General features: G+C 47.0%; 1 protein-coding gene across 1 annotated transcript; it reads right to left on the bottom strand.

Annotated features, from left to right (window-relative positions):
• Positions 1–922: 922 nt before the first annotated feature.
• NFKBID (NFKB inhibitor delta) lies at positions 923–9,139 on the bottom strand. Its single transcript, XM_041461436.1, has 7 exons — positions 9,080–9,139; positions 7,891–8,037; positions 5,507–5,558; positions 4,730–4,896; positions 4,099–4,215; positions 1,190–1,354; positions 923–994 (listed from the first exon to the last, which is right to left on the bottom strand). Exons 1-7 carry the CDS (start codon positions 9,122–9,124, stop codon positions 923–925), a joined length of 765 nt encoding a protein of 254 aa, XP_041317370.1. The 5' UTR covers positions 9,125–9,139.
• Between the last annotated feature and the right edge of the window lie 979 nt (positions 9,140–10,118).

Below are 10,118 nucleotides of genomic sequence, written 5' to 3'. Positions count from 1 at the left end.
GGGCTTCCAGAGCTGTTCTGTGCCACCAGAGCTGGAGACTGGGATGGGATGGGATTGGGTGGGATGGGATGGGATGGGATTGGATTGGATTGGATTGGATTGGATTGGATTGGATGGGATTGGATTGGATTGGATGGGATGGGATGGGATTGAATGGGATGGGATGGAATTGAATGGGATGGGATGGGATGGGATGGGATGGGATTGGAAGTCTCCCCTCAGGGCCACACAGAGCTGCCCCATGTCCTTGTTCTCACAGCAGCTGTTTCTGTCCTGGGGCTGGCCCTGAGGAGCTGCTCCAGGGCCCTCCCAGAGTGCTGAGAATGGGAGTTCCAGCTTGCAGGAACCCCCTTGGGGCCCTTGGCTTTGGATGTCCATCCCCTCGGGTGAAATCCAGCCAGGGCTGACTCAGGTTCTCCATCCAGGCTTTGCCCCTCAGGATCCTGCATTCCCAGGGCAGCAGGGTCAGTGGGAGCTGCACATCACAGAGGCTGCAGCATTTCCAGCAGTCCCTGGGTACAGGCCCAGCCAGAGGCACAGTCTGGGGGTGTCTCAGAGCAGCATTTCTCAACCTTTTATAACCAAACTGTCACCCTGTGCTCTGTCAGCCCCAGAGGTTTCAAAGCTTGGCTGTGCTTTGAACTTATTTGGAATATTTACTTATTTATGTAGCAGCTCCTTGCTTTGCTCACCTCCTTGCTGGAGGTTTATTCACATTTTCTGTTACCAAAATTGAGTTTTCAACCATTTGAAAGCTCGTCTTCTGCTGTCTGGCACGCTGCTCATGGCCACAGGTTGAGAAACACTGTCACCCCAGCCTGGTTGAAGCCTGGAGGAGCTGGGATGTGCTGCAGAGCCACCCTCACAGTTTTTATAGGAGGCAGAAGCTGGAGTTGAAACCGTTCCATAAACTGCAGATAAATCAGGATCTGGCATTTCTGTGGCAGGAGTTGAATGCAGGTGTGACTTTCCCTTTCTTCAGCAAATTCCTGACCTGCCAAAAAATGTGGAATTTCAGGAAGCACCATCTGAGCCACCCAAACCACTCACACACACGATTATTTCCATGCACATGTGCGACTAAATAAACACCCAAATACATCAGGAATATTTTTATACTGACAAGCACAAAGCCCAGCCCTGGAGCACGCAGGTGTGTTAGGGGAGAGCAGCAGTGTGGATCCCATACCTGCTCCCCAGCTTTTCCAGGAGGGGCCATGTGGATTGGCTGGTCATTGTCCAAATTCCTGATGCTGGGGTCTGCCCCGTGCTCCAGGAGCAGCTGGATGATTTCCTTCTGGTTCTTGTCCCCAGGCAGAGCAGCTGCCATGTGCAGGGCTGTGTTGCCATGGGCCTAAAGCAGAGGGAAGGGAAAAAAAAGGAGTAAAAAACCCAGATAAACTCCCTGGTGCGCTGTGCCATCTCCCCAGAATCATCCTAGAAATGGAGATGCAAAACGAGAGAAGAATCCTCATGGGATTTGTCATCAGGAGCTGAGGGAGGATCTCTGCTCTGTTTCTCCCAGCAGGAGGTTTGTGGATTCAGATTTTTTTTCTTTGCTAGAGCACCACAAATTGTGGGGCTTTGATGCTTTGGGTGTAAGTGATAAATAGCCTTGAAGCAGGAACATTTCCTGGCTGCTGAAATCCCCCTAAATCATACCCTGGTTGTTCTGAAATTCCCCCTTAAAGCTGCTCTGAAATCCCACCAAAATCACAGCCTCATGTGTGATTGCTCTGAAATTTTGCTCCTTTAAACTGCTCTGAAATCACCCCCTAAATACAGCCTTGTGTATGATTGCTCTGAAATCACCCCCTAAATCACACCTTGTGTATGATTGCTCTGAAATCACCCCCTAAATCACAGCCTTGTGTATGATTGCTCTGAAATCACCCCCTAAAACTGCTCTGAAATCACCCCTTAAATCATACCCTCATGGAAGCAGAGACCTGGGGAGTTAGTGGAAAAAGAGAAAGCTGTAACAGGCATGGAAATATTTCACTGGGAAGCATTAAATTGGATTACAGACACCCAACACATCACACTGCTGCCCACCACACAAAGCTCCACACCACCAGCCCCATTTGTGCTCCACACATCCCCCCTTTTCCAACACTTCCAAGGGCCAGGAAGGTTCCAATTCCCAAGCTCAGGCACGGCTTGGCTCCAGTGGCAGGACTGACAGGAGGGACAGAGCTGGCTGTGAAGCCAGGCATGGATGGAGGAGGCTGCAGAAGCTCTGGTGCCACCAGACCGTGTAGAAATCTGTGCCCTGTCTGGTCAGGTATGACTGGTAACGGTTGTAAATGAGAAAAAGCTGATAAACAAAAGCACAAGGTGAGGTATTTTTAGTCTGCAAGAGTCTCATTGAGGCAGCTGTTTGGTTTTTTTTCTCTCAGAGACAATCATGGGTTTGTCATGGCATTGGAATGGTTGGGCACAAATTGCAGCCTGTGTTGATATTGCAGTTGTTCAAATGTGAAATGAAAAATGTGATTTTCAGCTCCTGTTAACCACTCAGACATCAGGGAGGACTGAAGCAGAAAATAAAATTGCAAAAAATTAACAGTTTTTCTCAGACAAGGCATGTTTTACAAGCCCTGAACAAGCAGATCCTTGTCAAGTTTATTATCCCAGAAAGTCAAGGGATGGTTCAAGCTCTTTACAGGATTTCTTGTTAAAATTGAAAGATCTGCACTTGAGAGCTTCCAGATCCAGGCATGGGCTAAGATAATGAGGCAATCTGACAAGGCCTGACCTTGGAGCCTCAGGCTGACTTTAATAGGTCTCATTTGAGACAAAGTGGGCTCCAGGAATCCTCCAGATGAAAAACACCTCCAAGGCTTCAATATTTTACTCGTTATGAAAATGCCATGGAGAGAGATTTGGAGTGAGACAAGCACAAGCAGTGGGTGAGCCAGGGAAACCTAAACACGGCTGTTTCCTTGGCTTTTTCATGCTTTGAAGAGCTAAAAAATCCAGGATATTTCCCTGCCCCAGACAGCTGAGCAACAAGACTGAAGACTCTGAGTGATCCTATCACAGGAGGAAGCTCTCTCAGGATTGTGATCAAGAGACAACAGAGACTCCCGTGGACAGGTTCTCACCTGCCTGAAGGGTCTTTAAAGATACAGATGGAATGCAGAAAAGCCCTTCACTGGACAGAAAAACACCAGCTCAGCGCCATTACCCACAAACACAACCCAAAATGGGTTTTCTCCAGTCCAACAGAAATCTGGAGGGGTAAAAAAAGTGCAGCTGCCCTTTGTCTGCCTCGGGGAGCAATGGATTGACAGAGAAATTCAGCTCCCTCCTGAGGGACACAAACTCTGGGGAGCAAGGCTGAGACTGCAGGTGCTGAAATGAAACAGGGACCCCCAGCCTTGTCCCCTTCCTCAAAGGAGGAGAACAGAGGGGGAGCACCAGAATCACCCCTGAGCCCTGCTGAGAGGGACAGCTTGTCCCAAAGCTCTGCCTGCTGGGCAGTGAGGGCTCAGCTGAGGCTCCCAGGAATGTCAGGATTTTAATTTGGGAGGAGGGTGGAGCTGCTGCCTGTGGAGATGAGCAGTGCTGGGGATCTCTCCGAGGTGAGCTGTGGTTTCCAGTTTGCTTTGCCCAACTTAGGTGTGGCTGTGCCAGAAAATCTGCAAATAATGGTTAAGGCAGAAAGAATCCCCATGTCCCTTAACAGAAACAGGGACTTTGTCCTTGCTGTGGTGCCACATCTGCCAGCAGAGATGAATCGATAGCTGGCTGCCCTGAAGTGCCTCCTCTCAGTGTCGTGCTGCTGTCAAAGCTTGCATCACTGCAGGGCTGTTTGCTCAATCCTCAGCCTAATCTAAAGTTCATGTTCCTCCTCAAGCAACCACTTCTCCTGTTCTTCCTCCTCCCTGCTTATCTCCTACTCCTTCTCTCCTCTCCTGCAGGACAGGGCCCTGCTTTTCATGACAGAGTTTAAGCCAGGTGCTGTTTTCCTGTGAGTTGTCTGTTTACTGGAAAATCAGTTTGGGGTTGAACAGAAGTTCAGATTAGCAACTTTTGCCCTTTCCCTCTGTAAAAAAAAAAAACAAAAACAAACCTGTTGTTGACAAAAATTACCTTGCTGTTGACAAAATCCTTGGACATGAAAGCATTCAGCTGCAGGAAGTACCTGAGCAGGGAGACGTTCCCATCCTGGACTGTGTAATGAAGAACTGTCTTGTTGCTTTTCACATCCTATTTCAAAACAGAGAAAAAGTGTATAAAAAACCCAAGCCAAATAAGAAGTGTTCTGCAGGACAAGCTGGAGAGATGCCATAAAGCCATCAGAGGAAACCCAGGCCAGCTCTGCAGCTGATGGGGAGCATTCCCTCCCTCCAGTGACCCTCTGAGTGCCCAGTGTCTGCTTCAGGATCTCCAAAAGGCCGCATTGTTGGATAATATTTTTATTGACTTAGAGATGGGATAATTAAAAGGTGTTTTAAAATTTTTAATTTATTTTTAGTCTTATGAGGAGGGTGAGATAACACAGGTGTTATAATTTATGTTATTACAATTAAAAGTTAACTATTTTTTAATTATAATATAACATTATAATAGTAGTAATAATCATATAACAAGCACCTAACCCTGCCAGCAGTCCCTTGGAGGGAGAACAGGCTTGGCTCATTCCTTCTCCAATCCTGTGTTTTCAGCAGCAGATGGGGGAGAATTCCCAGACCAACCCCGGGATAACCGAGCCTCTCCTCACCCGGCTGTAGATGGAGGCTCCAGTCTGCACCAGGAGATGGATGCAGGATTCCAGCTCCCTGCTCTGCTGCTGGAGCTCCCTGTGCTGCTCCTCTGACACCGCCTGCCTGCTCTGGTCCCTCAGCAGGGTGTTGTGGGCCAGGACAGCACAGTGGAGAGGGGTATGGCCTGGAAAAGAAACGTGGCATGGAGGTGAGGACAGTGCCAGGAAAATACTGAGGAGAGAGGAATGCTGGCACAGACAGCATTCCTTCAGTCATCCATCCAATCATTCATTCCATCACTCATTCCACCATTTGTTCCATCATTCATTCCATCATTCATTCCATCATTCATCCAATCATTCGTTCAATCATTTATTCAATCATTTATTCAGTCATTCATTCAATAATTTATCCAATAATTTATCCAATCATTCATTCAATCATTAATTCAATCATTCGTTCCATCATTTATTCAATAATTTAACCAATCATTCATTCAATCATTCATTCAACCTGTGCAGGTGTTGTTGAGGCACAAGCCCTTCACAGGTTTCTTCTCTGGCTCTCTGGACACTTTTTGGGGCATTCCAGCATTTTTTAGTTCCAATTGAACCCCCCCTGAGCCATCAGCACGTTTGAATTTCGTGGCATTTGAGTGCACAGACACAGTTCTCTCTCCCCCAGGCATTTTCTGAGCCTGCTCTGGCCTCCCAGAAAACTCCCAGAACACAACAAGCATCAGGCAATGAAATATCCAATACATGTTTTCACACCACGTGTGAAAAAGTTTTTACCTTCAAAATCCTTCATTTCCAGATCCAGAGGGAAACCCAGTGACAGAATAACCTGGAGGCAACAGAGAAACTCAGAATTTTAGTTTAGCAGAACACTGTGCAAGCCAAAATCAGCCAAGACTAACAAAATGTAAAACCAAACAAGATCAGATAATGATAATTTAACTACAAGCCATTATTTGACACTAGATTCCAGTGCTGTGAATGCTCCCAACAGGGCCATTCAAGGTGATCACATTCCCTGATTTCCTAATTCCCATGTAATTATCCTTTCAGGTTCTCAGGACAGTGAAATTCAGTCTCTGCCCCCAGCTCAGGCATGCCAGGCTCCTCACTTTCACCCTGCATTAGGCAAAGCCACCAGTGACAGCAGGACGTGTTTATTCCGAGTGATCCTTGACAAGGACAAATGAAAATCTCTCCCCTGACAGGTGTAGCCAAAGTTTATGGCCCAAAAGTTTGCCAGCACTGACAATTCTCAGGCTAGATTTATTTACTTTTTGTTTTCAATGTGCAGCAGTGTGTGAAATTAAAGCCTCAGCTTGTGGCAATGAGGCTACAGAAACACCAGGAATTGTGATCTGGAGATGAGAATTTCTTGGATTTAGCAGAAAATCAAAACTTTAAAACTCTTTAATATAAGAAAATTATAGATTGAACACGGTGGAGTTAGTAGCTCCTCGTCTATATTATTACAGAGAATTTATTTATTTATTTGATTGAATAAAGCAAGTTGTTCACATTAATGGCTGAGAATTTTTGCAGTGACTCATCTGTGTCAAGCCAGACGAGGCTCAGGACAGAATCCTCCCACTGAAAGATCACCCAGAACGGTTAGGGCTTGACTTATCATCTTCTAACAAAAATAAAATATGTGCAGATCAAATATTGACAGCTAGCTCTGAGGTGCTTATTAGAGATTAGATAGTTAATCCATTAGGAAAAAAAACCCAATAAAATAAACAAACAAACCATAAAGCCTTTCATGGCTCTGACCACATCGAGGAGCAAGTCTCTGCCCGCTGTCCCTTTTTATATCAAGGCAAAAAAAAACAAAACAAAAAACCAACCAAAAAAAACCAAAACCCAACAAAGAAACCCACAAAAGAAAAACCAAACAAAGGAACCTTGCGAGGTTTTGTTGGCATCATCTGGATGAAACCCCCTTTTTCCTACTTGAGGAAACACCTGTTTTCCAGAGAACTGGCTGTGTTACACATTAACTGCCCGCTCAGGGCTCAGCCTGGGCACAGCTAACGAATGCTGGACGTGGTGCCAGCACCACAGGCACCCCCTGGCACCTCACCCCTGTCCCCTGCCCTCAGGGAGCTCGGCAGAGCCACCAAACTCTGCCTGTGCTCAGCAGAACCACCAAACTCTGCCTGTTCTCAGCCCACCAAACTCTGCCTGTTCTCAGCAGAGCCACCAAACTCTGCCTGTACTCAGCAGAACCACCAAACTCTGCCTGTTCTCAGCCCACCAAACTCTGCTTGTTCTCAGCCCACCAAACTCTTCCTGTGCTCAGCCCACCAAACTCTGCTTGTTCTCAGCCCACCAAACTCTTCCTGTGCTCAGCCCACCAAACTCTGCCTGTGCTCAGCAGAGCCACCAAACTCTGCCTGTTCTCAGCCCACCAAACTCTGCCTGTGCCCAGCCCTGACACAGCTTAAGGCAGGTTTTTTTTATTAATTTCATTTTCTGGCCAATAGTGGAGCATTTTAGACTCACAGAAGGGCTAATCCCTGCTGTGAAATCCCCTCCCAAAATGCCCACAGTGCCTGTTTTAAAGGGTTAATTTGCTGGTCAGGGCTGGTCAGAGCTTAGGTGCAGGCTCTGTCTGCAGAGAAATCCATGAAGCAACAGGGAAGCAAAGATTTGCTTGTATAAGTCAGGTTTTAAAGGAAAGTCTGAAAAATGTGCCTCATTTTGAAGGCTGAGCCTGTCTGCAGGGTCACATCTCATCTCCCTTCTGCTGGCTTGGGTCTGGACACAATTTTTTGCCCCTGTGTGGAGGACAGTGACCTCAGGGAGGGGGTTTCACCCTGGTTTCAGAGCTCCTTCTCCTCACACCTCATGGCTGGGGAATGCCCTCCCATGCTGAACCACTCTGGGGACTGCCACCAGCACGTTTAGAGCCATGACCTGCAGAAATAATTCATTTCCCTCCACAGAGCCACTAAAGAATTTTCCTCTGTAACAGCAGGCTGCAAGCACAGTCCTAAAAAAGGAATAAAACCCACCCTGGGAAATCAATCCCTGACACAAGCAGCCTTTGCTCAGCCTCCATCCCTCACTGAGCTCTTGCCTTTATTTAACGACACCAACACCAACACCTTATTGTAGTTTTACACTGCCAGCAATTAAAACCATCCCACTTCCCCTACCTGGAGGACTTGGGTGTAGCCATACGTTGCAGCAAGGTGTAAAGCTGACTGCCCCTTGTTGTCCACGGCGTTGACATCTGCTCCTGCCTGGATGAGGTCGTGGACGATGGCTGCGTGCCTGGCAGTGACAGCCACCAGCAGGGGAGTCTGCAACAGCAGCACAGACAGCTGTGAGAGCTCAGACTAACTCCAGAGCCTGGCAGGGATGCCTTGGAATGGCTCCCTAAAACAGAGGCTAGGCAAGATTAACTGGATAAAAGTGGGTATTTATTAAAGCCCTTCAATAGGAACACCTTGGGCAGTCAAAGCCTCCCAGAGGCTACACCCAAGATGGTCATGAGTTTTTCAGACAATTATAAGTTTGGTCACATCAGGGGTTAATACTCCAATTAAAGCTTTAGGTAATGAAGTAATTTACCCCCAGTTTGCTCCCCCCAAACTTACTTTTGTTTGTACTTTTTAGGGACTAAGACAGTGAGGTGTTCTTGGTTTCCAGGCCTACAGAGGAATTTTGTCTGAATAAAATAGGAGAACAATAACTGACAGGCTACGGAGCTTCAGATTTATACACTAAAGAATTGCAGGATTATAAATATATGAAAAATATAAAAGCTAAAATCCTAAGGCAGCAGCAGCAGCTGCTGGTGTAAAACAAGGAGTGGGAAAGTGCTGGCTGAGTGCCGGCTGAAATCCCAAGGATTGTGGTGCCAGGAATGAGCCCAGCTCACAGGATGCTTTGGAATCCCACGTGAGATGGGGATTTCCAGCTCTTGCCGGACTCCCTCTGGTGTTCTTCAGCCCTGAATTTGATGGCAACCCAAACCCAGCATTTTTTAAAGCCGGATTTCATCAGGTACACAACAAGTCAGTTGGCTGTAAACCCTTCAGCCTCGGAGACTGATGCCAACACACAAATATTTTACTGGACCAGCGTTTTCTCACATCACTCATGGGCTGAAAAAAGAATGGCCTCATTCTCACCCCACCCGATTTATGGCCACGCCACTGAATTTTACAATCCTGCCACTGAATTTTACAATCCTGCCACTGAATTTTACAATCCTAGCCCCGGGTGAGGCCCGTCAAGCCTTCCTTGCAGGAGCAGAGGGGCAGAGCTGGATTTTTAGGGCACCAAGACTGTTCCCATCCCAAAGCCTGCTGTCTGCAGGAGAAAGTGGCCCCTTTTTACCTTTCCTCTGTGCTCCTTGGCATCGAGTCTCCTCAGGGCTTTCATGCGCTCTGCGGCTGCCAGCGTGTGGGCCCGCAGGCCTTTAGCTGCATAAATATGCAGAATTCTAAGACAGCAAATAAATAAAGACACCCATCACTGATGGACCGTGGACCGCGCTGGGAGCAAACAGTTTTACAGGGTAGCACTGCCACTTTTGGGGTTTTACAGCCAGAATTCCACAAATCCCTGCCATGTGCCCCAAAAATTCCCGTTTTCATGGGAAGGGCTTCGTACCTCCAGCAGCTGCAGTGTCCAAGAGCCCTCAGCACTCCTGAGCTTTGCCTGCTGCCTCCTTGTCACCTCCTGGCAGCTGAGATTCACCAATGGGAGGTGTCAAAGTCCTCCACCATTCCCAGTTTGGGGAATTGGATGTATAAATCACTTTTTGGGGTGATACAGCTCTGGATGTGTGGGTGAAACCTCACCATCCTGGGTAACAACCTCTCCCTTATTGATGTATTTGTAATATATCAACAGGTTAAACCCCCTAATTGAATTATTTGTAATATATCAACATGTTAAACCCCCTAATTGGTGTATTTGTAATATATCAACATGCTAAACCCCCTAATTGAAGTATTTGTAATATATCAACATGTTAAACCCCCTAATTGGTGTATTTGTAATATATCAACATGCTAACCCCCCTAATTGGTGTATTTGTAATATATCAACAGGTTAAACCCCCTAATTGATGTATTTGTAATATATAAATCTCTTAAACCCCCTAATTGATGTATTTGTAACATATCAACCTGGTAAACTCTAATTTCTATCAAAATTCCTGGTGAGAGGGACACAGTCCTTATATTTTACACCGGACAAAGAGTTGGCACAGCCCATGGGAGTGGCTGGTGGCCCTCAGTGATGGGGAGAACACTTCTCTCCTTCACTTTGGTCATCTGCCTCGGGCTGGAGCCACTTCCATTCCCCCAGGTCCTACTTGAAGGAAATTCCAACCCTCTAAAACAGGAGGAGCCCACCCCACGCGCAGTCA

This window comes from Pyrgilauda ruficollis, unplaced genomic scaffold (genome assembly GCF_017590135.1).
Source record: "Pyrgilauda ruficollis isolate IOZ18807 unplaced genomic scaffold, ASM1759013v1 scaffold15, whole genome shotgun sequence".
In the NCBI taxonomy this organism is placed as follows: Eukaryota; Metazoa; Chordata; class Aves; order Passeriformes; family Passeridae; genus Pyrgilauda; species Pyrgilauda ruficollis.
The sequence above is the reverse complement of the archived record's forward strand: the minus strand, read 5'-3'. Positions and strand labels throughout refer to the sequence as shown.

Coding starts and splice junctions, on each gene's coding strand:
- NFKBID (XM_041461436.1), bottom strand. CDS start 9,124: ATGAAAGCCCTGAGGAGACTCGATGCCAAGGAGCACAGAGGAAAG. Junction 1,355..4,098: donor AGGATTTTGTCAACAGCAAG/GTAATTTTTGTC, acceptor CCTCTGCTTTAG/GCCCATGGCAACACAGCCCT. Junction 995..1,189: donor CTGGAAAAGCTGGGGAGCAG/GTATGGGATCCA, acceptor ATTTTTTGGCAG/GTCAGGAATTTGCTGAAGAA.